A 27772-nucleotide genomic window follows, 5' to 3' on the forward strand; every position below is an offset into this window, starting at 1 on the left:
TGTATTGGTCTCAGCTCCCTAGTATCCCAGGACCAGGGATCCTGGCCTTCCATTTGGCCTTTGTTCTTGGCTCTTTGGCCATTCCAGTCAGCCATGGACACGACACAATCCTGCACAGAGGGCACACCCTGTCGGCAAATGGGTTCAGCACACAGTCTCACATGGGCTCTGGAACACAGCCCAGAACACTGCCCCAGTTCATGGTTGCCCTCACTGGGCATAGACCCCCTCTAAACCCTCCAGATCTTCTCACCAATCTTCCCTCATGTGCCACAACCCTCTAACTTTTGTTAAATTAATGAAACAAGCAGGCCCATAGACTAGGGTGGTTCTAATGCCTTAGCAGCCTATATAAGTAAACCAAAACCTAAGCCTTTAAATGCCTCAAGCTTAAGAAATCAAAATCTAAGGACACCCAGTCACAAACAGCCAACTAGGCTTTTCCAAAAAAGGCAACAGCTTAAGCTATAGCCAATCAAATAATATCTTTGTTTTCCTTCTGCCTCTTCTCCACCAAAGTCTTTCCCCCAAGAGAGCTCATAACCACTTCCTGTCTGGTGCTATTGAATTCAAATCCATTTCTGCTCAAATAAACTCTTAACATTTTTAATATGCCTCAGTTTATCTTTTAAACTTCTCGGCCTCCCATCACTGAAATTGTGCTTCAAGGAAGAGCTCACCAAGGCAACCCTTTTAGGGTTCCCAAACCTGGCCATATGTAAGAATCACTTGGTGAATTTGTTGAAAATATAGATTCCCAGGCCTAGTCCAGACCTACTGAGTTAGACTCTCCAGGGGTGGTACCTGGGAATCTGTATTGCATAATGACTTCCTCAAGTGATGTGGATGCAATTCGCCGAACCCTTGTTCATTCACTGGTGTTTAGGAACAAAAGCAAACTAAACTCAGCCCTACTCTGTGTGTGTTCTCAGATGCAGCAAATTCCATTTTTCCAGATCTATGTCTTTGGCTTGTCTCTTTTTCAAGTGCAGATGCTCCGGGGAGCATCTCTTATCAGTGACACATTATGTATCTCTCCTCAGTCTTACACAGAAAGGGAAAGGAGACATAAAAAGGGAAGTTTGCCCTCCCACCCAGCTTACCTCAAGCCTAACTCCTTGTTCCAATTCCCTCTGGGTAGGGTTTTATGGTCGTTCCTAACTACAGACATTCTTGGCTCCACAGCTGTGCTTCTGGGGAGTAAACACTTTAGTTGTGTGTGTATCACAAAAATCCTGCTCACAGTATTTTTTAATAAGTTTACTGGTATTCGAAGCACAAACATTTTTCTGGGTACAAGGGACTTATATTAGATATAATTGCCTTTCCTCTCCAAAGATGAGAAAAGCATTTACAGTATGATTGAGGGATACAGCCAACAAGATTGATGGTCCTCCCTACAAAAGATGCACATATGTCAGTCTGCCAGTTTGAGGCTCTGTCCCTCCATCTGAAGTCTTTGCTCACTCAAAAACATGACCGCAATCCTTCTAGCAACAGGCCAGCAGCTCTGCTTTCCCAGACACTCACACGGAGGTCACACCACGTGATGCTTGACTTGGTGAACCGTGCAAGCAGTTCAGCTTCCTCCTAACTTGAGATGAAGGTGTTGGCTACTACACATTGCCCTGGAAGTTGCTGCTATCCAAACCGTGGAGGTTTGTCTTGGGATGAGCAGTGTCTCTGCATGGTGGCCTGATTTCTCTGGGAGTGAATGTTTCAGCCCTTGAATGGCTGGAAGGCTGCATGGCAAGTGCTGGGGTCGATAAAGACTTATGAAGTGGATATGTTGAAGTCTGGTGTATGTCTGGATGTAAATTCTCAGAAAGACTTTCTGCTAAGCAGATTCCTTTCACGTGTCCAGGACTCTCCCAGAGTGCTGGCTCACTCTGGCAGCCTTCCAGAGGACTTTCTGGATCCATTTCTCTACTGAGTCCTCTTGGCAGCAGATCTTGAACTCTTCTGCAGGTGAGGACATACTTGACCTTGCCCTCAGGAGGTGGAGTCAGAGCTGTTCTTCTAAAGGCCAAAAGAGCTTGTCCTGTCCTAGAGGCATTTCGTACTCTAATAGATCTCTTCTATCTCACCCTAACAATTGAGACGACTCTGCAAAAGATATGGAAAGAATTTTTAAAAACAAAGACAAAAACCCTTGCCTTCAAATCATGCCATTTCAATTTAAATCACTCACTGGGTCAAGTCTCTGTTTTTCTCTGTGGCTCACGATGTCATTCTGCGTTTCTCTTTCCTCTGTAAATCACTGAAAAGAGCAAGGAAGGGAAGAAGCCACATGATACGTTAAGTATGGAGACATTTTCTTAAATTGAAAGCCCTCAAGTGACCCTGAGATTTAGGTTAGTATTTTAATCTGAAATGCTATTTTTGCAGTACTTCACGGCAAGTAAGCAGGAAATTAAGACAATCTGAACCGTTCAGAGGACAAGAAGACACAGACTAGCAGGTTATGACTAACCAGTATGAGCTCTCTCCCGCTTCAGGAAATGAATCCTTCCTCCCAGAGAATCTCTTTGAGCTCAGACTGCTGACTCGGGACAAAGAACTTCCCTCGCCACCTTCAGGCCAACTTGATGTGTTCTCAGAGAGCTCCAGGATTTTACTGGTTCAGAGAGTTGTGTAGGGAGAACATAAGCCTGTTCAACTGCGGAGGATGTGGCGGAGGGGAACTTTCCCGGAATGTGCAGGTGACACTGAAGCAGGCTGGATGCAGAAGACCATGTATATCTCCATGGAGTCCTGTCGGGCACAAACCCCTCCAGGCTACCTCCTCTTAAAGCCCCTTCACCTCAAATATTGCTTTCCCTCACCCTTCCAACTTGCACCAAACTTCCAGCATCAAAGTAAGCTTCCTTAAATTAGAGCAATGATTCTCAAACTTTAGCGTGCATCAGAATCACTGGGAGGGCTTGTTAAAACAAAGATCGCTTGGCCTCAACCCCAGAATTTCTGATTCATCAGGTTTATGGTAGAGCCCCATAAATCGCATTTCTAAGAAATTCCCAGATGTTGCTCATGCTGTTGGCCCTGGGACCACATGTTGAGAACCAATGAGTTAAGGTATTATGAGGACTGGGATTAAAATGCAAGTAGCTTTAGATAGAAGTAGTTAGAAGTAGCACATTAAAATGTTAATAACTGGCACACAGTATAATAGAGTGTGATATGGGCTCAAGCTGATCCCGAATTAATAACAACTACAATTTAAGTGCTTACTATGGTCCATCACTGTGTCCAACAATTTACATCTCATTTAATCCTCATGACATCTTATCAGGTTATTATTCCAGTTTTCAGATGAGGAAACCGAGGCCTAGAGAGAGTTGAACAACCTGCTTAAAGGTAAGTGATAGCATCGGGATTTGAACCCAGATCTGTCTCTTAAAAATCCATTGACAGGGGCCAGCCCCATGGCATAGTGGTTAAGTTTGGTGTGCTCCAGTTCAGCAGCCCAGGTTCACAGGTTTGGATGAGGACCTACACCACTTGTCAGCCATGCTGTGGTGGTGACCCACACATAAAGTGGGGGAAGATTGGCATGGATGTTAGCTCAGGGCTAATCTTCCTCAGCAAACAAAACAAAACAAAACAATTCATTCATGCTGTTGAAAAGCTTTAGGATAATCCAAGAATCAAAGAAGACCAAAAATCTTAAACCAACAAGATTCCCAAGGCTTCCTTTGGTGTATCTGGAGACCCCATGTCAGCCAGGGGTATAATTTGACTAGTCCTGTGTACAGGGAGGAGAAATGCTGAAATTGGAAACAGCACTTTAGAATTTCTCCCTAGATGTAAAGAATTCCATATGATGTACAGGTCCTCAAATTACCTGGCTTACTCTTATTTTTGAGGGTCTTGCAGGATTTCTATAGGGATCTACTTAAAGAGAGGGTCAGGTTTCATGTTGACAACTTAACCTTGCTAAAGAAGGGAGAAGCCATGATCAGGGGAGCCCAGAGGGACAGAAGAAGGGGAGAGTAGTGACTTAGAGCAGTGCTCCTCAAACTTTGAGAGTATCAGATTCACCAGGAACCTGATAGAAATACAGAGGCCCAGGCCCTATCCCACATCAACAGGCCTGGGCCTCAACACTGTTAGCTCTCCAGGAGATTCTGATACACACCGAAGTTTGAGAACTACTCCCTAAGCAGTGTTTCTCAAATTGGAATATGCATGTGAATCACCTGAGGATTTAGTCAATCTGGTGGGCCTGAGAATGTGCATTTTGGGCAGGCTTTCTGGTGATGCCGACCAGTAGCAAGGTCTAAGAGTGATTGTTTTCCAGTATCTTTTTAAAGTATAGCTACTCTTTCTTTAACAAAACCTTAGGGAAGGCCGGTACCACTCCTCTCCTCCTAGGGCCCCCAAGACTCTTCCACTACCCCTCTATGATGGAGGGGAACACTGAATAAAAAGCGCCACAGTACTGGGAATAGGTTCCAAGAATGCAGACCTTGGCCTGCGCACATTTCACTGAAGACCAAGCTTATGGTCATTAGCACTTTGGGAGTTTTTTAAAGTAATTTTTTATAATTTAGAAGTTTCTTCACCGCTTGTTTTTGATAAGCCGTGTCTGTTTCCCTGTTGCCACTGGAAACAGAAACCCTTTAAAAATTAATAGGGATTGTGCTTATTTCAGACCTGCAGGTGGGGTAAGAGTTGGAAAGCATGTATCCTGCTGTGCTGCTCAGAGAAGCAATGGGCTAGGAGAGGAAATAGAGGACAGGCAGTGGAGAAAGAGACTCCGACCCAATCCCTGCCAGGGGAAGAACATTTAGATGGGGAGCTGGTCCAGACTGGGAGGCTGTCCAGTGGTAGGAAATCTTCATTTCCACTCACACAGAAGTCAGCCACATCTGACTGGGCGGTTGTGTGTGTGTGTGTGTGTGTGTGTGTGTGTGTGTCCTGTCTGTAGCTTAGGGTTGATAATATTCCCTGGGGGTTTTCCCAAGGCCCCAAACCTAGCAGGCTCAGAGAAGAGTATGGCAAGGGTTCCTCGGGAAGCAGCACAGGCTGCTTACTGGGTCAGCACACACAGCTGTGTGTGATCATCTCTGCAGCTCGGCCCATGAGTAGCCTCCATGGGGCACTGAGAATAGCCTAGACGGGATCAGCCCTGAGCACACCTGAGGAGGCAGTGAGGGTTATCTTTACCCCACTTCCCCTTTCAGCCCCCCTTTTCCTCCACTGGGCATATCCACCCATGCAAACCGGAAGTAGACATCTTAGCTCTCTGCAGGCTGTTAACAGATTCCCTCCAATACCTGGCTACTAAAAAAGTATGGTCAGATCAGCAGCAGCAATGTCACCAGCATCACCTGGACTTTGTAATAAGTGCAAAGTCTCAGACCTTCCCCACCCCGACCAAATCAGAATCTGGTTTTAACAAGGCCCCAGGCGATTTGCATACAGGATAAAGTTTGAGAAAGACTGCTCTAAAGCAACAGTCTTCAGCCTTGGCTACACTTTAGAATCACCTAAGGAGCTTTTAAAAATCTAGACTTTACCCCAGACCAATTAAATCAGCCTGTCTGGGGATAGAGCCTAGGCATCAGTTACGTTTAAGCTCTCAAGGAGACTCGATGTACAGCAGGGCTGGGACCATGCTCTGAAGTGAGGGAGGAAGCGACTGCCTCTCCAAAACATATTTACATTTTCCTGTGGGACCCTGGAAGACTGACAAGACTTCAGAATGCAAAGGAATCTCAACTGGTGGAATCTGAGGGGAGGCATTGTAAGAGGGGAGAAGGAGTTACGGGAGCGGGGAGCAAGAACCCCTCGGGTCACAGCAAGGAAGCATTTGCCTTTCTGACTAACTGAAGTCGGGTTTGATCCTGAGTTTATTAAGTTACACTAAAGAGCAGCAACAAAAATTTCCTTCTATTATATCCATGAGAAAAATGACTTACCCATTCCAAGTGTACTTCCTGAGCAGGTTACTGTAATAAATAAAAACACAAGCATTTAAAATATGCTCATGGGGCTGGCCCTGTGGCTGAGTGGTTAAGTTTGTGCACTCTGCTTCCATGGCCCAGGGTTTTGCTGGTTTGGATCCTGGGTACGGACATGGCACTGCTCATCAAGTCACGTCGAGTCAGCATCCCACATAGCACAACCAGAAGGACTTACAACTAGAATATACAACTAGGTACTGGAGGGCTTTGGGGAGAAGAAGAAGAAAAAAAAGAAGATTGGCAACAGATGTTAGCTCAGGTGCCAATCTTCAAAAAATAAATAAATAAATAAAATATATTTATTGCTGTATTTAAGATGGTGAGGATATAACTTAACAAATAGACAATTAATTTACAACAAAGGAGTCAAGAATATACAATGGGGAAAGGAAAGTCTCTTCAGTAACTGGTGTTGGGAAAACTGGACAGCCACATGCAAAAGAATGAAACTAGACTACTATCTTACACCACACACAAAAATTAACTCAAAATAGATTAAAGATTTAAGTGTAAGATCTGAAACTATAAGATTCCTAGAAGAAAACATAGGCAGTATGCTCTTTGACATCAGTCTTAGAAATATCTTCTTGGATATGTCTATCCAGGCAATGGAAACAAAAGAAAAAATCAACAAATGGGACTACATCAAACTGAAAAGCTTCTGTACAGCAAAGGAAACCATCAACAAATGAAAAGATAACCTACACCAAATGGAAGAAGATATTTGCAAATCATATATCCAATGAGGGGTTAAATCCAAAATATATAAAGAACTCATACATCTCAGCCAAAAAAAAACCCCAAACAACCCAATTAAAAAATGGGCAGAGGATCTGAATAGACGTTTTTCCGGAGAAGACATAAAGATGGCCAAAGGCCCATGAAAAGATGTTCAGCATCACTAATTATTAGAGAAGTGCATATCAAAACCACAATGATATATCACCTCACACCGTTAGAATGGCTACTATCAAGAAAACAAGAAAGAATAAGTGTTGCAAAGGATGTGGCGAAAAGGGGACCCTGGGAGCCAGCCCCGTGGCTGAGTGGTTAAGTTTGCTTGCTCCACTTTGGTGGCCCAGGGTTTCGCCAGTTCACATCCTGGGTGAGGACATGGCACTGCTCATCAGACCATGTTGAGGCCGCGTCCCGCACAGCACAACCAGAAGGACCTGCAACTAGAATATACAACTATCTACTGGGGGTCTTTGAGGAGAAGAAGAAGAAGAAGAAAAAAAGAAGATTGGCAGCAGATGTTAGCTCAGGTGCCAATCTTTAAAAAAAAAGGGTTTTTTGGGGCTGGCCCCGTGGCTAAGTGGTTAAGGTCGCGAGCTCTGCTGCAGGCGGCCCAGTGTTTTGTTGGTTCGAATCCTGGGCGTGGACATGGCACTGCTCATCAAACCACACTGAGGCAGCGTCCCACATGCCACAACTAGAAGGACCCACAACGAAGAATATACAACTAGGTACTGGGGGGCTTTGGGGAGAAAAAGGAAAAAAATAAAAATCTTTAAAAAAAAAAGTTTCTTCAAAAAAAGAAAAGGGAACTCTGTACACTGTTGGTGGGGATGTAAAGTGGTGCAGCCATTACGGAAAAGAGTATGGAGATTCCTCAAAAATTAAGAATAGAGGGGCCGGCCCCGTGGCCGAATGGTTAACTTTGCGCACTCTGCTGCAGTGGCCCAGGGTTTCTCTGGTTTGGGTCCTGGGCACGGACATGGCACCGCTCATCAGGCCACGTTGAGGTGGCATCCCATATGCCACAACTAGAAGGACTTACAACTAAGATATACAACTATGTACCAGGGGGATTTGGGGAGATAAAACAGGAAAAAAAAAAATCGGCAACAGTTGTTATATCAGGTGCCAATCTTAAAAAAAAAAAAAAAAAATTAAGAATAGAATTACCATATGACCCCACATCTACTGAGCTAACCAGAACACACGTTTCCCTATCAGAAGCTAATGTAGAAAAAAGTTGGCTTATATTTGTGTACCAAATCTGTGACGATTCATTGTATCTTCCTTCTCTCTCATAATAAATAATCAATTTCAAGAAAAAAAAAAAAAGAATTACCATATGGTCCAGCTATTCCACTTCTGGGTATACATCCAAGAATATGAAAATGCTAATTTGAAAAGATATATACACTCCTATGTTCATTGCAGCATTATTTACAATAGCCAAGATTTGGAAAAAGCCTAAGTGCCCATTGATGGATGAATAGAAAAAGAAGATGTGGTGTGTATATATATATATATATGTATGTATGATGGAATACTGCTCAGCCATAAAAAAAGGTGAATGTTGCCATTTGCGACAAGATGGATGGACCTTGAGGATATTATGTTAAGTGAAATGAGTCAGACAGAGAAGGACAAATATTGTATCATTTCATTCGTATATGGAAGATAAAAGACAAAACAAAACAAAAACAAACTCACGGAAACAGACAATAGCTTGATGGTTACCAGAAGGGAAGGAGGATGGGGGGAGGGTGAAATGGGTAAAGAGAGTCAATTGTATGGTGACAGATGGAAACTAGACTTCTGGTGGTGAGCATGCTGCAGTGCAACTTCTGTAGAAGCTGAATTATAACGTTGTATACCTGAAACCTATATAATGTTATAAACCAATGTTAACTCAAACAAAGAAACAAAGAAACAAAGAAAGAAGAAGAAGAAAGTGAACCAAAGAATGAATGAGAAGGAGCTTGGGTGATAAGAAGAGACACCCACTAGCAGTGTGACCGTGGGCAAGTCACTTTTCTGTGCCTCAATTTATCTATAAAGTAGTAAGAATAAGAATGCCAACCTCATAGGGTTGCTATAGGATCAATTGAGTAAATACACATAAAGCCTTTAGAGTAGTGCCTGGCACATAGCGCTCAATAAATATTAGTCATTATTATCATTTACAACATTGTCCTAATTATCAGAGTAAGGCATCACTGATATTGAAAAAAACCCTCAAAAACAAAAACAAAAAACTTCCCCCAATGCATGGTTTTTACTAGGGAGACAGAGCAAAGTTAACTTGAGTCTAGACACCCAAACCCTACTAAAGTGAAGTGGCTGCAGGCTTGAGGTGGCACCTCACCAAAGGGTATTCAAGTTCCGACTAACAAGAACTTCTTGTGGCTAACAAACCAACAGAGGAATGGCTCTCTAAGAGTTGGATTGTGGGTATGGAGCAGGAGAAAGAACAAAAGATTTGTATCACTTATTTACTGGCTGTATGATCACAGGCAAACACATAAACTCATTTATTCACTCTTTTTTTTTTTTAATTTAAAATATACTGGGCAACAGTTTTGTGCTAAGTACTGAGAGTTCAAGAGATTATCATTTATTAGGGGAAATACACATTCAACTCGCAGTAATATGGTGTGGTAAAGATAAGAGTGATGTGGGGTCATAAAGGAGGGAGAGAGAAAACTCAGCCTATGGGGAATTGGAGAAGGCATCACAGAGGAGGGGAAATCTGGGCTGATGGAGTTCCTTTGGTTGAGGCGGGGAGGAATTCCAGGCAAAGAGAAGAGTATCACATTAGCTGAGAAGCATGATGTGACATGGTGTGTTTGTGCGGCAAGGGCAGGTGTGTGTGAATGATTCCATGTGACTAGACTAGCGAATAGAGTCCTTCAGGAAGGATGCTGAGGAATGAGCCTAGGATTGTACTGTCCTAGATAGCAGCCACTTGCCACATGCAGCTATTGAGCACTCCAAATGTGGCTAGTCTGACCCAGGTGTCCTATGAGCGTTAACTCAACACCAGCTTTGGAAGATTTAGTAGGGGGAAAAAATGCAAAAATTTTATAGATACTATGTTGAATTTATAATATTTTGGATATATTGGGTTAGCTAAAATATGTTCTTAAATTAACTTCACCTATACTTTTTTCCCTTTTTGATGTGGCTACTAGAAAATTTAAATTTTTCATACATTGATTGCATTAAATTTCTGTTGAACAGCACAGGTATAGAAAGACACACTGGGGACAGATTGTGAGAGATCTTGAATGCCACACTCAGAGGACTGAATCTTATCTTATGGGGCAATGAAACACTTTTGAAGATTTTGAAGCATCGAAGTAACACAATCAGATCAGTGTTCTGCAATGTCAATTCTAGTAACAGGATGGAGGCTGGCGCGAGGGCAAGAGGACAAGACTGGTACAGCAGTCTAGGAGAGAGGTGGTGAGGGCCTAGGGTATAGCTGCAGCTGCAGGAATGAAGAAAAGAAGGTGGATTTAGAAACCACCACGAAGTGTACAGGACAGGACTCGGAGACAACTTAGACATGGAGGGTGAGGAGGAGGGAAACTGACTCCAGGGTTTTCAGCTCACGTACCTGAAACAAGGATGATAGGAGGAATATCAGAAACTGCAGAGGATCAGGAGTTCCTTTTGACCCTGAGGAATTGAAATAACTGGGGTACCTCCAGGTAGAGGGATCAAGTTTGAAAGTGGATCTAGAGGTTAGAAGAAGGGAGTGTTATAGATAGAGATTTGGGAGCCTCTAAGCCTGAGTTTTCTCATTTATATTTTGGAGACAATAAAATCTGTTGAACCGACCTCACTGAGTTATTTTGAGCATTCAATGAGGTTTTCGGTAGCTTTTTTTTTTTTTTTTTTTGGGGTGAGGAAGATTGGCCCTGAGCTAACATTTATTGCCAATATTCCTCTTTTTTTTTTTTCTCCCAAAGCCCTAGTACATAGTTGTATATCCTAGTTGTATGTCCTTGTAGTTCTTCTGTGTGGGACGCTGCCTCAGCATGGCTTGACGAGCAGTGCTAGGTCCATGCCCAGGATCTGAACCAGCAAACCCTGGGCCCCTGAAGGGGAGCGTGCAAACTTAACCACTACACCACTAGGCCAGCCCCTCAGTGAGATATTGAACGTGAAAACACTTGATAAATTGTAAAACATTATGCAAATATGATGAAGTATTGTTATTAATCTATCGGCTTTTCCTTCTAAGAGCTCATCCTCACCCCAAGAACCTATTCCCATTGGGCCATGCTTTGGGCCACCTTGTTCTGGACAAGATAATGAAAAAACAAGGAATCAGAGCCTGACAGCCAAGGACAGTGAGAACACCCCCTCAAGAGGAACTGGCCTGGTTCTGTCACCAGGAGCCATCTTGAATTTTCTTGTCACCTATACATAATTGGAAATTTTAGGTTCTGGTTATAAGTAAAGGTTTCTCAGCCAATATTTATTCCTCTTCCTGTGTTTACCTGCAAAGGTCTTAGGCTTCATCATCTCTTTTCTTTTTTTTAAATTCTAAAAACATATGAAAAATATATGAGTATGCCCTGGGCAAAGTAGAAGAAGGTCCTAGAATATGGAGTAAGAGAATTGCTAATGTTTTTATGCCAGCTTTGGTGAGACGGCAGTTGCTGACAGTCATGTTTTGTGATCACAGACTGTCTGCCCACTCATATTTCCAAATCTAGCTTATGATTTATAAATTTGTTTTTTTCTCATCCTCTGACTCTTCCTCAGTCATAAGTCTGACTGTGCAAATAGAGTCAAGTCTCTTAATTTCCAGCATTCTTGGATGTCTATCATTATCTCTGAGACTATGTTAAAAATCTACCCCAAATCTCAAAGCAGACAATCATTTTAAATCTGCTTTACTGTTTAAACAGAAAGCATCTTGTCCTTTTTCTCAAGGAGAAGAGAGGGACAGGGAAGAGATGAATGTCTCCAAATCAAATAACAATAAAGCATCCCATTTCCAACGAAGCTTGGGGGTCCCAGGGAGCCAGAATCTGCCTGCAGGATGTAGAAATTTCACACCCTCTTGGACCTTCCTACACAGCAACTAAGTGTGATTGCACTGAGCCTTCCTTCACAGATTGGGTTGAGGGTTAGTTTTAAATAAAGGGTCATAACTTGCTCTACCTGAATATATTTTTTTTGGACAGAAAGTAAGCTTCAGTCCTGTCTCAGCAACTGGTGAGACCATCACGGTATATACATCCCCACAGGGTATCTCGGTGACATCACAGAAACTGAGGCCAGCGCTTGGGGCGCATGTGAAAATGCCTTTGGAACCATAGAGGTCAGTGCTGTAATTGGCAGAGCCCCTGGAGGCTTGCCAGTAGATCCGGATGCCATTAGGGCCCAGCCTATATAATTTCACCCCCAAAGGGCAGCAGGCACCTGAAGGATAAAAACAAACACACACCAATCACTCATTCCACCATCACATAAACATGGCCTTTATTACTGTGGGAAACAATATCAGTAACATATTCTAAATAATGCATGATAAGAGCAACATCTGAGGAGGTCCTCAAGCTCTTTCTGTGGTGGGCGACACGATTGGAAATCCATGTGTGTGGGCAGGGGCATGAATTTTTAATAGAGAACAACGTGAGTCAAAAAGTTCACACTTGGCAGACACATATTATATATGACTCAAACTTTATGAGTCAAATGCATAGGATCCTGGACAAGATCCTTCATAATGCCTTAGTTTCATACGATTTTAGTAGGATTAAATTTAGATATAATTAACTGCATTCAACTTTCGTTGAAAAGACCTACTTTGCTGAACTGTCTAGCATGATGCCTGGGGAGTCGTCACTTACACAACAGGCAGGTGGCCAAGCTTTGCTGGTCCACACTTCGTCCGTGCTAGCTGACTAGGTATTTTTTTTTTTCTCTTTGCTAAATTCCTTGAGCAGGCCACACCTTAGAAGGGCACCAAATGGTGGATTCCTCAGTAACTAAAATAAAGATGTCATTGTCTAACAATAAAAATTAAGTTATAGATAATCAGGCTTATCTGATTTAATTTTTTTAAAAAAAGGTTTTTTTAGCTGTGAAGATCAGCAATGGGCCATATTCCCAGAACCGGATATGAGGGTGAGAGCTTAGGCAGCAAACCTGATGAAAGATAACGGGCCAAAAGAAGACATAAACTGGCTTACGTATGTGTAGCACGTTATAAGCGCTTTCACATTATCATCATTCGTATTTCTCTTATCAGTGAGGAAACAGAATCAGGGAAGATAAGGCCACACAGCTTATAAGAAGCCACGTCTTTAGACTCCTAGTTGAAGACTCTGCCACCTCTGGGATGGCAAAATTCTGTTTCGAGTCTCTCATGCCATGCCCCAGGGCAGGTACAACTAACGATCAGTGTACACTTTCCTATTAAGCCTGGGAGGCATTCTCAAGAGATTTTTTTTCAAAATAGTGCTCCAAGCAGCCACTTTGGTGGACTAGAATCATACGAGAGGAAACCTATTTGCTAACCCTGTCCCGCTTCTACCTTCCCCTGCTATTCCCTGGCGGTTCGGTCTTTGTGAAGAACAAGGCACAATACTGTCGGGAGACAGTGCTCTCTCAGCCGGTAGAAATAAGAAACCCCAGAAGGAGCCAGAGTGGTTTAGAAGAGAGAAGTAGTGGTGTAATAATGAGAGAAGAAAAAAATTTAAGCCAAATAGAATGTATGATCTAAATGCTGTATGAAAACTCTGCCAGACAGTTATCCTGGGCTGCAGGTAGCCGTGTCCTACAAAAATCTGTCTTCCCTTCAGAAACAGTATACCTGAACTTTGTTACCAACGGAGTTAGTTCACCAACTACCAACAGAAGCCTCTGAAGCTTTGAGGTTCTACGTCTAGAGGAAAACCAAGCATTTTAGAAAGTAACCTGAATTTATAATGTGAGCTAGGTGGAGGTGCAGCATCTCTTTAAAGGAGAAGAAAGGCCTATGTCTAGATTTATAATAGTCAAAGTCCTGATTGCTGAGTTGAGAATTCACTTACTAGAGGAATAACTTTGGTAGGCACAGTCCGTAGTCAGCCCGGTGGCACTAATTGCTTTTAATGCCACTGTGTAATTGACGCCACAGGCAATGCATCCCAGGAGGCAGTGGTTCTGACGGGTGAGACACTTAGATTGTCCAGTGCGTGAGTCCAGAACTGTCACATAGCTTTGGGCCCCGGTCCCGAGAGTCCAGCTCACATTGATTACTGATTGGGTGACCTGCGTTACTGTCAGACCAGCTGGACAGCATGGCACTTAAATGAGGAAAAAGAGAAAGAGTTGGGGACTTATTTCCATTGAGAGTTATTTGTGAAAAACAACCAAGAATTGTATTTTGCCTGTGTTTCATTCAATATCCTAAATTTCTCAAACCTTCAATTGTTTATCAAAATTTCCTTTTGTTAGGTAAAATCTCATTTCCTCTGATGCATCATTTAACATCAGCTGTATATAGTGGGTGCTTTCCCCCAGGATGCAGCGCACGGACAGGCTGTGGGTAGGTGAGGTTCCCCCGATTTGTTTTCAGAATAAGAAAGAAATCTCAACTTTAACAATTCCAGTTGCACATTTCAAAGCACTAATTGCATTCACCTCTTCTTGAAATATAACATTTCATAGCATTTGCAATTAAATGTATTTTGCCCTTTTCATCCATTTCATAGCACATAACTGATAGAAAATCTTGAAATATTCTTAGCCAGCTAAGAATACCACAGACAATTCTCAAATTTTCAGGGACCCATTAGACAGGACACAGGATATCTAGAATCTTCCTGTGTATTTAGTGTTGTCTCCATTGTGCTTCTTTTTATGTTTCAACTTGTATAGTGAAAGGTGCCATCTATCATTGTATATAAGAGAAAATAATGTTCAGAGGCTTTAAGGAATTTGCTAAATTTCATTCCCACACAATGCCACGAAGCACAACCAGCTTTCTTTTATCATGCTCTTACCCTGCATCAGCACTGTGGTAAGTGTTTGCAGCATTTAACTTAATATTCGCAACCACTTGATGAAGCCATTATCCCCTTTTTGCCAGTTAGGAAACTGAAACTCAGAAAGCATTTTTTAGAGAAAGATTTGAAAGGACTGAGCCAAAGAAATAAACAATAAACCAGCTCCTTTGGTCCCTTGTTAGTTGTTTTGGTAGATGGTGTCATGGGGAATATGAATTCAAATAAATGTTTTTGCAGAGTCAATGTGTTCCCCCTTTGATGTCAGTGTATGAATATATTAGAGTCTTGAGACTTTTGATGATATTTTTATAGAACCTGTGTCCAAATGCTGAAAGTTTTATTTTCTAAGACCAGGGCTCTTTGAAAAGCTCTGAGTTTAATGTGTTTCTATCACACTTAGGGTAGATCAAATAAGAAAGTTCTCGTCTTACAACAATTCCTAAGGACCCCACTGAAGTCAATGTTCAGGCAGGTGGTGGCTACATACCTGTTTCTAGGGGCACACTGTAGCTGGGGAGGCTCTGTCCTGCCCGTGTTTCGGCCACAGCAGTGACAGAGAAGACTGAGCCGCAGGGCAAGCCCTCGATGGTACAGGACTCTCCCTTGCTGCTGCACCGATGCAGCCCTTTCTCTCCCTGGGCAGTCACCGTGTACGTAGCATCATCATTTGTGGATCGCCAGTGCACAATAAACACGGAGAAGGCATCCCTCGTAATGTTTTTTATTTCAGGACTGCAAGGAGCTAAGAGATTTTAGGTTATTAATTGAAACAATGAGAGTGAAAAATATCACGTGTGCCATTTGGTCTAAGACTGATTTTTTTCCCTGTTACTTTCAACCATACCATGCATGTAGGACAAATTCATAGAACCTTTGTGTGGAAACCTGTTGACATTGAAATATGGTATTGGGTTTCCATAGCGTCGGTCTAACTGGAAAATGTGAAGGAACATTTTGAACTCCAAAAGCAAAAACAATTAAGACTAATATTTGCAGTCTTAACCTTCACAATGTGAAAACAGGCCTGTCCCCCAAGGGTAGGAGGAACTGAATAGCTGAGTGACCACTCTCCCCATGGTCTCCTTTTTTGTTTTCTTTTTTTCCATTCTCCCTCTTCTGCCTCTCCTTAGTAAGACAGGGCCTCTAATGGTCCCCACAAAGAGTGGTTAATGGGAGTTAGCCTTTTTATAGTTCTTGCTGAATGCCCATCCTGAGGGACATAGCTGGGGTGAATTGTTCAGACAGCAGTGGATGAAATCATAGCTGTATCTTACCTGTGGTTATAAATTGGGAAGTACATGACATATTGCTGCCCCGGACTTCACTGAAGGAATACACCGTGATATTGTACTTGGTGTCACACTCTAGAGCTGAAAGGGTGCAAGCAGGAGCAGTGTCATTGCACTCGACCACATTGAACCCATCTACAGCCTTGGTTTCATAAAGTTCGGCACCACGGACAGGAGACCAGACAATCTCTACTCTGTCACTGGACACCAATACAGGGTTAATGTCACTAGGACAACAGGGAGCTGAAAGCAGGAGCAGAGAGAGAACGGTCAGTGCAGGAGCAATGATGTCAGAGGGGGCATTGAGTCCTGACCTCCTCGTGCCCAGAGTCTCTGCTACTGCCCTCCTAAATTACAGCAAGGACCTCCTACAGGTTGCTCCAGCTCTGATCTTGGCCTAACACCCACTACAAAGAGGATAAATCCTCTACGCGTGACATTCAAGGTCATTACAAGCTGTAGCCGGTCTACATGCTCAGTGGTGCCTCCCTCCACCCCCTGCCACACCAGACTCCTCAATGCTCCACCCCACATGTGCTCTCGTTTTCCTTTGCCTCAAAGACTGCCAACCCCTCTCCTGGAGTGTTGTTCCCCTCTTCTGCTTGACAAAATCATACTTAGTCTGACTGCTAGATTCCATCAGTCTTTCCAGACACTAAACCAGATAAAACTGGGGGAGATCGGAGGGGAGCAGATCTACATGTACAATGATGTATTATTAGCAGATCTCAGAAGAGACCCTACATTACCACATGGACAAATTCTGAGAAATGCTTGACTCAGTTTGGAGTTTCTCTGGGATGCTCTTGCCCCATCTACATTCTATTCATCCTTAAAATTCCAGTTCAAGGCCACTCCTTCTGGAAGGCCCTCCTGTGCTATTGAGACTTTATTGATAGCTCTTACTCCAATTTCCAAAGGCGCCAATTATTTGAGTCCCTCATCCCGACAAAATTTATTGTAATTCAGCTAGAATTGTTATTTACATAATTATAGTATAGTATTCTTATTTGTAAATGTAGTTAATTTTTTTAAGGTTTTATTTTTCCTTTTTCTCCCCAAAGTCCCCCAGTACCTAGTTGTATATTTTTAGTTGTGGGTCCTCCTAGTTGTGGCATCTGGGACACCGACTCAGCATGGCCTGATGAGTGGTGCCATGTCCGTGCCCAGGATCTGAACCGGCAAAACACCCGGCCACAGAAGCGGAGTGCACGAACTTAACCACTCGGCAATGGGACCGGCCCCTGTAGTTACTTAATTTCAAGTCACTTACTCTACTCATTCTTCAAAAATCAAGCATCTCCCCTATGCCTATCACACTATGATAAGCATTGAGGATGAAGAGATAAAATATAATCCCTGCCCTGTAGAAGATCCACGCCTAGTGGAAGAGAATAATAGTAACCAACAATGATGCTAGTAAAAGTATCTACATTGTGCTTTACCACATCCAAAGACGTTTTTATGTTTGTGTTCTTGTGATTATTTGTCTCATTTTGCAGTGGAGTATACCAAGGAACTAGCAAGGTAGACGTCATAATCCCCATTTTGCAAATGAGTTAGTGGTCAAGTTAGGACCTAGACACAGATTTCTCACTCCAAAGCCTCTACATCATGAAGCGTCTCTGACTTGCATCTCTGTTTCTCTGGTCTCAGAGAAAGCGTGAACTCCTGAGACAAGGGGATGGATCCCTCAGCACCCGGGAGAAGGCTGAACTGTGAGTATTTCATGGTGGAGGGTTCAATTTTTCAAAGCAGAGTTGAACCACTACATTCTCTCCCCTCGTTTCACTCCTAAACCTTACATTCTTGATAAACTTGAGTCCATGAAGCCAAAATTCCTTAGTCTGGAAAAAATATGAGAGAAGAGATTCACTTTCCATCCTTGACCCCAGAATGACCCCCAGGCAGTCTCTGTAAGTCAATAAGTGCAGTAGGTGATCGATTCTGCTGCTGAATTTAGTAAACTCAGAATTCCCTTTACAAGGGTCAAGTGCGACTTACCTGTAGTATAATTGAACACATCACCCAGAGGACTCTGCCCAGCCTCGTTGTAGGCAAAAACGCTAATAAAGTAAGTGAAGCCGCACTCAGATAGGAAATTGCACTGGGTGAGGGGTGTGTTGCAGTGCACTTCCAAGCCATCATCACTCTTCACAAAGGCCACATAGTGATCACCCAGATCTGCGCTGGACCAAGACACAGACAGGTGACCAGGTGGATCTTCTTGGATCATCACTCTTGCAGGTGCACAAGCAACTAGGAAATAATAAATAATAAACCGTTGTGAGAGTAACGCAAGGGATTTTCTTTGTATCTTTGCACTTGTCCAGGATTTCAAGACAACCAAAATTGGCAAATCTGAGCTTTGTAATAGACTGAATTTGGTGCACGACACACAAAACTGTGTACCAGAAGCATTAGAAGATTTTCTTTATAGAACCAAAGACTATGATATAAGGCCCAGGGCCCTACAACAAACTCCAAAGACCTGTCCAAGTTCTCTTGTTATATGAAATATTGTTTAAAATAATAGACCATCAGAGTTTAATAGTCATTTTAAGATATGGGGATTTCCATTGTTAGAATATTTGTTGAAAGATTTGACCTCAAGCAGAGATGAAGCCAGACGGTCTGAGCGGAATAGTGAATATCCCGGAAGCTATCCATTTTAGAGATAATAGCCACCATTCATTGTGCTTTCTATTAATTAATTAATAAATAATAATAAATTAATTAATAATAAATAATTAATTAATTCTAATTCTTCCAACAATTATCATCACCTTACAATCGAGGAAACTGAGGCCCATAGAGGTTGGGTGACTTTTCCAAGCTCACACAGCCAGCAAAGGATGGAGCTGGGTCTTTCTGAGGGCTTGTGTTCCAAACTTCCGTAGCATAGGAAGTTCTAACATGCACTGAGTGACAGAACACATTCTTATTCCCATGACTTCCTTCAGGGAGAGTCTTAGAGAGTTAAGATACCAGATGCTATGGACAAGGAACAAATAAATAGTATGTGCAAACCAACGAGGCATTCTCACGTCCTAAAATTTATCTCACGCAATACATGCTAGACTATGTCAGAAACAGGCACAGATCACTTTGGTTAATACTGCCTGCATTTCTGTGTTAAGGAAATGCCAGGATCAGCATAGAATAAAGCCTCCTGAAGGAATGAATTCAAATAAAGGTCATTCTTTCAAGCTCTAAGCTTTTAAACATTTAGTCATCTCTAATGGGAACCATCCTAAGACATATGACACAATTCTGGGATCCAGGAAACACATAATACTTTCTAAACATAGTTCTTTTATTGATAAACCAAGGTCGTTTCCCTGATCATGATTGATTGTGTTCTCCACAAACCACAGTGGTGCCTCTTGGACTGATAAGTGTGCAGGACTATTTCAGTGGCACTTTACCTTGCCTGCACATTAGAATCAACTAAGGAGCTTTTACAAACTATTCATATCCAGACTCCATTCCCAGCAACTGCAATTTAATTGGTCTTTAGGTGAGGCCTGGGTATCGGGATTTTAGAAAAGCTCCCCAGATGCTCTTAATGTGCGTCCAAGATTGAGAAACACTGATGGTTCTCTTCTGTATTAAATGACTAACTTGGAACCGCTGTGCTTTTGAAAATATATTTATCTCTTCCCTCAACTCAGCTATCCCGTCCTCATAACCATTTCTAATGTACCGTTCGCATTAAGTTAAAGTTGTCAAAAGAGAAGCTGAATCACTAAGTTTGTTACCAGGGACCTTAATTTAACATATCTATAAGGAACTGTGGATCTTGGGGTCAGCTGTACTTTTTCCTTGTGAAATACAGTGCATCAGCTTGGTGATGGCTCTTTTCCATTGTGCTCAGAAGCCTCTTAAACTTAGAATGACATAATTCTGACTGTTGGATAAACTGGGCATTATCGTAATTATCTTCACTTTCTTTGGCTTAGCGGAGTGAAATCAGGCAAACTTGGGTTTGAATCCCAGCTCTACCACTTACTATTGGCGTGCCCTTGGGAAAATTATTTCACTTCTTTGAGCTAGGATTTTCTTATAGGAAAAAAAAGATAATAGCTTCTACCTCACTGAGTTGTCATGAAAATTAACAAAATAATGTATTTATAGTGCCTAGAACATAGTAGGTCTTCACTGATTGTTAGTTTCCATCACCAAAACACATAGATATTTCTTTTTTTTCTTTTGAGGAAGATTAGCCCTGAGCTAACATCTGCCACCAATCCTCCTCTTTTTGCTGAGGAAGACTGGCCCTGAGCTAACATCCATGCCCGTCTCCCTCTACTTTATATGTGGGACGCCTACCACAGCATGGCTTTTGCCAAGCGGTGCCATGTCCATACCCGGGATCTGAACCTGTGAACCCTGGGCCGCCGAAGCGGAACGTGAGAACTTAACTGCTGTGCCACCAGGCCGGCCCCGTGGTATTTCTGAATAGAGGAATAAACCTTCACATATGTAAGTACTTATCTTTCTGATAAGAATGAAAATAGGAAGATATCTAAACACATATTCAGACTTTATCTTAAAAAATAGCTCCCACTAAACCTAGGCCTGTGAAACACGATGTAAAGAAGAGGCTGCTATCTGTACCGCACAGTTAGAGCTGTGGATAACTCAAACGGGGTCTTCAAAGTTTTACAGCTTTACAAATGAAAAAGAAAATAAACTAATTAATGAAAGACCTGGAATAGGAGCCAGGCCTCCTAATTTTCAAAGAAGTGCTTTTTCCAGTGCACAATATCTAGTTTCACTATCAACACTATTCAAAGTCATCAGAATGTCCAACTCAATGCTTTCATTTAGACAAGGCTTTCATTTTCACTTCTTCCAGAGTGTTCTGGAACATTGTTGGCTGATTATTTGTTTCCCTTATGGCAGCCACTTTGGCTCACCAGCCCCGCAGTGATCGCACTCTTGTTTACATACCGGTCTTCAGGGTCACTGCTGAAGCTGACTTCCTGGATCCAGCATCATTACTTGCTAAAACTGAAATCAGGTACTCAGTTCCACACTGGAGAGAGGAGATGATGCAGGAACTGAAAGTCGTACTACAGCTCAGCTCTGAAGAGTCGCTCAAAGCCATCACGGTATAGTTGAAAGCTCCTTCCGTTGGTGCCCATGAAACAGACGCCTTCAGAGCCCCACTATCAAAAGAGACTTGAATATTGGCAGGAGCGCGAGGACCTACATTTTTGAGAAACAATTAAGATTTTGCAGCAGCCTAAGGAACCCAAGTAAGATTTGGCCTGACAACGTTGCAGAGATTAGAGATGAGGTACCCCAGTAGTAGGATAATTGCAAATGTTCAGAGCATAAAATTGGGATTTAAGGTACCTGGAAACTGGTGACATATCTGCCATTAACTATGCAAACTCATAACTAGCTATGTGACATTGGTCATGTTATTTAATCTTTTTATTATTTAATTTTTTTCATCTTTAAAATGGATCCAATAAGATCAACCCCTAGGTGCTCAATAAGCATATTTTGAATGAATGAATGAGTGAATGTACAACTTGACAAGTGATGGAAATAATTAAATGAAATAATAAATGTGAGGGGCTAAAAGGGCCATGTGGGAATGTGATTATGAAGTGGTGGGTCAAATAGTCTCTCTATTATCAATTGATGGAGCGAAACAGATCAACTTCAACAATATGCCGTCTTTACTTTTGGAAACCTGCTACGACTTTTTCTGTAAGAGCTTTTAGGTCATAATCATTTCTAGAAGAGCAAACAATCATTCCATTCTAAATCAAAATCAAAAGGAAGGAAGGAAAGTATCAAGTGTGATGATCACATATTAAGGCGGTCTTACTAGTGTCTCCAAAATGCTTCCCTCTACATTCTCAAAAACATGCCTTCCTTTCTTCAGCCTTATCTCCCTGAAGAAGCTGGAGGAGTGTTCTCCTGGGCTGGAGAGAGGAGAAGTTGGCCTCAGTTCTCTGGAATCTGAGCTATAAGAAGGCCCATCTGGCAGGCCTTACAGAACTTCTCGGACAGCTTGTGAGTAGAGAACAGCACGCTCTGGACACACATGGGGGTAAACAGGGAGGACCCTGCTTGAGAAAACAGGGACTCAACTCATCCTCTGCAAGGCGGCCACCTGCCATGTTTCTCCTGCCAACCTTCTCGACAGGACTCTTCCCCTGCTTCGTGGTCAGCTTGTCTGCAGAGGCAAACCTGCTCTGGGGTTCTGCCGAGCCCGAGGCTGGGAAAGGTAGCCGTAGTGTTTTAGGACAACCTGCTTTGCCCACATGGGGCGTGGAAGAACCAGGAAAAATAAGCAGGGAAGTAGGAGACTGTTATGGGCTGAATCAGTCCCCTCAAAATTTCTGTGTTGCAGTCCTAACCCCTAGGACCTCAGAGTGTGATCTTATCTGGAAATAGGGTCTCAGCAGATGCAAATAGTTAAGACAAGATCATTAGGGTGGGCCTTAATCCAATACAGCTGATGTCCTTATAAAAAGATGAAATTTGGGCCCAGGCATACACGCACCGGTAGAACGCCATGTGAATGTGAAGACGGCCATCTGCAAGCCAAGGAGAGATGCCCGGAACAGATCCTTTCCCACAACCCTCAGAAGGAACCAGCCCTGCCGATACCTTGATCTCATACTTCTAGCCTCCAAAATTTTCTGTGAGACAAATTTCTATTGTTTAAGCCACACACCTTGTGGTACTCTGTTGCGGAATCCCTAGCAAACTAATATAGAGGCTAAATCTAAACTCTCTGAAACTTTTTTTTTTTAAGTAAGATTAGCCCTGAGCTAACTCCTACCAATCCTCCTTTTTTTGCTGAGGAAGACTGGCCCTGAGCTAACATCCATGCCCATCTTCCTCTACTTTATATGTGGGATGTCTCCACAGCATGGCTTTTCCCAAGCTGTGCCATGTCTGCACCCGGGATCTGAACCAGCGAACCTGGGGCCGCCAAAGCAGAGCGTGCGCACTTAACCACTGTGCCACTGGGCCGGGCCCTCTCTGAAACTTTTTAAAACATAGGAAACAAATAAAGAGAAAGGCTCTAAGAAGAGTTGTCTCTAGGAGGTGGCTCTCCCTGCCCCCTAGGCTGATGCAGATGCTCCTCCTGTGCCACTCTGCGCCTGTGCGTCCTGCTATCAAAGCACTTGATACACAGGACTGAAACCATTGATTTACACACTGGTCTCTCCTAGGACACAATCAGGTCTTTGAGTGTAAGGTCATGCTTTATTTAATTTTGTATCGTCATCAGCTAAACTACACGCAGCACACAGTGGGCCCTCAATAAATGTTTGTGGAAAGAAGGAATGAATGAATGAATGCCTGGAAAAGACCCAGTGAGATTGGTTTGTCTCAGATACCCTGACTCACCAGGTGCATTATGACTCACCTTAGGACCACTTTTTCGCTCTAAAGAAGTCTTATAAAAGGCAAACCCTTCCCTTCTCCCTGATTTCCTGCCTTGACCCACTGGCAATGGGGCTTCCACTTCCTTCCAAACTTAGGGAATGGTGGAGAGAACATTTCTGGTTTCTTTCCACCCTTTCTTTGGTCCTCCCCAAGGGATGAAACATTTCATCTGTTGGTGAGTCTGGCATCTATTAGGCCATATTGTCAGTGAATGGCTTACTCTGCCTCAAGAGAAGAAAAAAATCTCTCTCCTTCTCTTTCTCTCCCTCTCATTCTTTTGGGTCACTCCAGCCGCTCAGTGTGGGCTTCCAGTTATCACACAGTAGGATGCCCTGGTTGGGGTATCCCTGCGATGGGGTTGATGAGAGATCATATACCATGCTCTGGCTTCTCAGCCTACAACTGCAGGAGAGGTGATGGAAAGCCCCATGTTGGCCTCAGGCCTAAGTGGAGGCTTGGGAAGTGTTTCTGAAACACTGCTTGCCACCACAGCATAAAGTACCTATAACAACAGGAACTTTGTTTTGTTTGCTGCTGTATCTATAGTACAATGCCTGCTCAAAGTTGGCACACACTTATTAAACGCCTCCTGAATAAATGAATTCCTGTTTGTCCCAATTCTTTACTATTGGTCTGAACCCAGGAAGGGACAAGGGGTGCCTGTAAACCTAACAAGAGTTGTCTCCCGCTGTGTGATATTGAACGTGTGCTGAGATGAAGTTGGGTATCAGAGGGGGAGTGCTGTGCTCCGTGTATTCTGAGCAGCATCTCTTTATATATGCAGTAAGCATTCAAACGACTGAGGAGGAATCGTCAAAGCACTATAAATAAACTCATAATAAATTTAAATAGCTGCTGCCAGCTGCTCTGTACTTATCACTTAACACGGCTCTTGATGGCTACAACGCACAGCCCCTCTCATGAATCAAAAGGGAGATTGTTTGGGGCTGAGCCCAGAAGTCCTTACTGGTTCTCTGATTGCAGGTGGAGTCATCCCCAGGGGTTCCATTGGCATTCCACGCATAGGCCTTTATGGTGTAGAGAGTCCCAGAGTCTAAACTGGTGAATGTCAAGGAGGTGTTTGTAGTATTCTCTTTCCATATTCGCCCCAAACCGTTGGCTCGCATAACGGACACAGAGAATCCAATTGCCATATATACAGCTTCCCACTGCACAAGGATAGAGTCAGGACTGGGAGAGCTCACTTCCAGAATTGGTGCTGCCAACACTACAAAGACAAAAACACACGCATTTGTGTTTTATGAAAGCCCAACAGAGGATAATTCATATTTAGGAATAAGTAATTTGAGGTTGATTATCCATATTATGAAATAATTATTTGCTTTACAAAAGGATTCATGGCAGAGTCCCATTAAATAATTGCTATCTAAACCTATATTAATTATAAATGACTCGGCAGAGGGATGGGGAACAGAGAAACTCTAATATTAGGCATTACTTTCAAGTGGAGGTTGGTAAGAAATTCGATAAAACATCCCTGTAATCATAATACAAGTCAATGGGGGAAATGATGGTTTATACTGTTTTAATGTGCATACAACTTTTCAGAAATATGCCTAAGTACAACTTTATCAATTCAATGTAAGTAATGCCGATGACAAATTCCAAATGTTTTTACTTAAACAAGTCAAAGTGCAGCGAAATCCCTTTGTGTTCTTTTTTTTTTTTATTTTTGAGGAAGATTAGCCCTGAGCTAACGTCTACGGCCAATCCTCCTCTTTTTGCTGAGGAAGACTGGCCCTCAGCTAACCTCCATGGCCATCTTCCTCTACTCTATACATGGGACGCCTACCACAGCATGGTTTTTGCCAAGCGGTGCCATGTCTGCACCTGGGATCCCGGCCGGCGAACCCCGGGCCGCCGAGAAGCGGAACAAGCGAACTTAACCGCTGTGCCATGAGGCTGGCCCTCCCTTTGGGTTCTTTCTTTAGCATGGTCTTAATGGATACCTAAGGTTAGAAACAGAAATCCCTTTTTCAGAGATTTAAAAGGAGGGATGCTATCAAAGATGCCCAGAAATGGGTTTTATTTTCCAGCACATCTGGAATTTAAATATCCCTCTCCTCCACAGATATCTGAATTCCCAAAAAAACATTATCTGGCTTCCACTCCTGGGCCCTGAATCATAGGCACTCTCATGACACAAAATTACTTGACACATGTGCAGCCTCAGTGAAACTAATCCAAGTCACAAGCAATCGCTCAACAGAGGATGAGCATCCGCTACCTGTCTTTGCCTGCTTTGGAGGGGATGCCTGGCTTCTCCCAGCGGCACTGATGGATCTCACGGTGATTTGGTACAAGGTCGCAGCCTTCAGCCCCGTCACCGTGCCTGGGGAACTGGCCACCATGGTTTCAATGACAGTGTCCCCATCTTTGGCGGTGAGGAGGTAACTGGTGGCCCCTGGCACCGTAGCCCATTCCACGGTGATACTGTTGCTGATTTTTGAATATGCCTGATCAATGGTGGGTATTTCAGGAGCTGAAAGAGATTTTGAAGCTATACATTAGCTAAGATACCTATCAGGATTACTTTTTTCATTTTACTTTTCAAACTAAATTATTCTCGTGGCATCCTTCAGACATAAACTTTGCCCTTATTTTCCAGATCAAGCAAAAACAGAGAAAAAGAAAGGCAAAGCTACACTCTAGAAGAGAGCCAAAAAACTCAAACCTCTCATTCAGGATGAGATTTCAAAGGCTTTCCCCAGTTGCCTCCAGGATAATTTGCACTTTTTGTATTTTTAAAAGAGTTAAACAAGAATGGAGAGTGATTGTGGGAAAGAACTCTGAGAGGAGGGAGAGAGTAATTGAGGGGCTTCATGCCAGAGGATTCTACTCTGTTTTGGCATTCTGTGAATTTCCCAATCTGCTTTGCCCTCAGCTCCCCACCCCCACTCCCTCCAACCCCTCACCACCCCCCCCCGCCCACCGCCCCATGAATCCGCTCCACTGCCTCCACGAGGGTCCTCTGCCACAGTGGCTGCGGTGTCCATCTCATGCACATTTCCCAAGTGTCGTTTAATCTAATGGAGGAAGAGGGAGAAGCCAGTTCTTTGTTTTATAATTGCTCCGTTGTACTTTCTTTCATATTATCACAGTGAAACCATTTTCAGATCCTTCTACATAAAATAAAAATAAACTTTATTCCCCCTTTGTCTATCAAAACATCTTCCCCAGCATAAGAATGTGATGCTGTGGCCCCTCCTCATCTGGGCCTGGCCATGGTTTGCCAGGGGGGTACGGATGCTTATGTCATGAGTTACACAAAGCATTCCCACGCTTTGGATGTGCGGTAGGAGATACAGCATGGTAATCAGATTTACTACTTTACAAAAATCCACAGACACAAAAATGCCCTGGGTGTCAGAGATCCAAGTGAAAGAAAAGGTCAAACAAAAATAGCTGCATTTTAGGTTTGAAACTGGCACTTGGCCTTTTTTGTTTAATGTACTGCATTTGCTGGGTAAAATCACTCTATGCCAAATTCAAAACTAAAGGGCGAAATAAAACTATAGAGCAAAGAGGAGAGAGAGTAAATACAGACTGACTGTGTGATTTGCCAGCATCAGCTCCCTCCCCCGGCAAACCCCCACCTGCCCAGTCCCTAAGCGCCTGATACAGACAACCTTCTCTTTCTGGCCCGATAGCCCAGAGAGTTGGCTTTAGCGGCATCTCAGAAATAGCCATGCTGCAAGAATGAACAAAGTCTCCACTGTGCACTGGCCAGACATTCCTTGAACATCACCCAGGACTGTCTGCTTTGCCATTGAAAGGAAACTAAGATGGTTGTATATGCTGGGGAAAAGTTGCAGGCCTGCTCATCTTAGCCATGTGCCAGCAGAAGCTGACTCTGCAGGAAGAACTGATGTCCCCTCTCCCTTCTGCAGGATAGAAAGCCCCACTAGGGGCTCCCATTTCATCCTTCCCACATACTCATCGATTTTCTGCCCACCCCCCCTGAGTTATTTATCCTGCGTTGTGCGCCTTCTCTCCTCTAACTTCGTGGTGGCTTTCAACTCCTTCTGTTTCCTTTGGCCCCATGGTTTATCTTATCTCCATGTTAGCCAGTCCTGCTCATTAGAATGGGCTAACTTCCTGGAAAAATGACAACCGAGCTAGCCATTGACACAGGAGGCCTGACAGTGCATCCATGGGAGTGGTTTGAAAGGCATGTAAAAGGCTAGCATGACACAGACGATCTCCTCACAAGCCTGCCAAGGGGCCTGAGGATTCCACCAAACTCCACCAAACTGAGCTGGGAGAGGCTCATTTGCCCGGAAGGAGTAATACATGAAGCCAGGATCAGCAGGATGAACGA

The 27772-nt window shown here is 43.2% G+C and overlaps 1 protein-coding gene across 1 annotated transcript in view; it reads right to left on the reverse strand.

The window, feature by feature from the left end:
• Nucleotides 1-1253: 1253 nt before the first annotated feature.
• The window catches only part of FNDC7 (fibronectin type III domain containing 7), a 30850-nt gene continuing 4331 nt past the window's right edge, over nt 1254-27772 (reverse strand). Inside the window, exons 3-13 of the mRNA XM_008535275.2 lie at nt 25679-25933; nt 24398-24658; nt 20962-21219; nt 18010-18264; nt 15991-16248; nt 15204-15458; nt 13760-14014; nt 11883-12143; nt 5925-5954; nt 2192-2260; nt 1254-2106 (exon numbers count right to left, since the gene is read on the reverse strand). Of these exons, the coding sequence (XP_008533497.2) occupies nt 2229-2260; nt 5925-5954; nt 11883-12143; nt 13760-14014; nt 15204-15458; nt 15991-16248; nt 18010-18264; nt 20962-21219; nt 24398-24658; nt 25679-25933 (2120 nt within the window). The 3' untranslated portion in view covers nt 1254-2106; nt 2192-2228. The remainder of the gene's footprint in view (nt 2107-2191; nt 2261-5924; nt 5955-11882; nt 12144-13759; nt 14015-15203; nt 15459-15990; nt 16249-18009; nt 18265-20961; nt 21220-24397; nt 24659-25678; nt 25934-27772) is intronic.

This window comes from Equus przewalskii, unplaced genomic scaffold (assembly GCF_037783145.1).
Source record: "Equus przewalskii isolate Varuska unplaced genomic scaffold, EquPr2 ChrUn-13, whole genome shotgun sequence".
Taxonomy (NCBI): domain Eukaryota; kingdom Metazoa; phylum Chordata; class Mammalia; order Perissodactyla; family Equidae; genus Equus; species Equus przewalskii.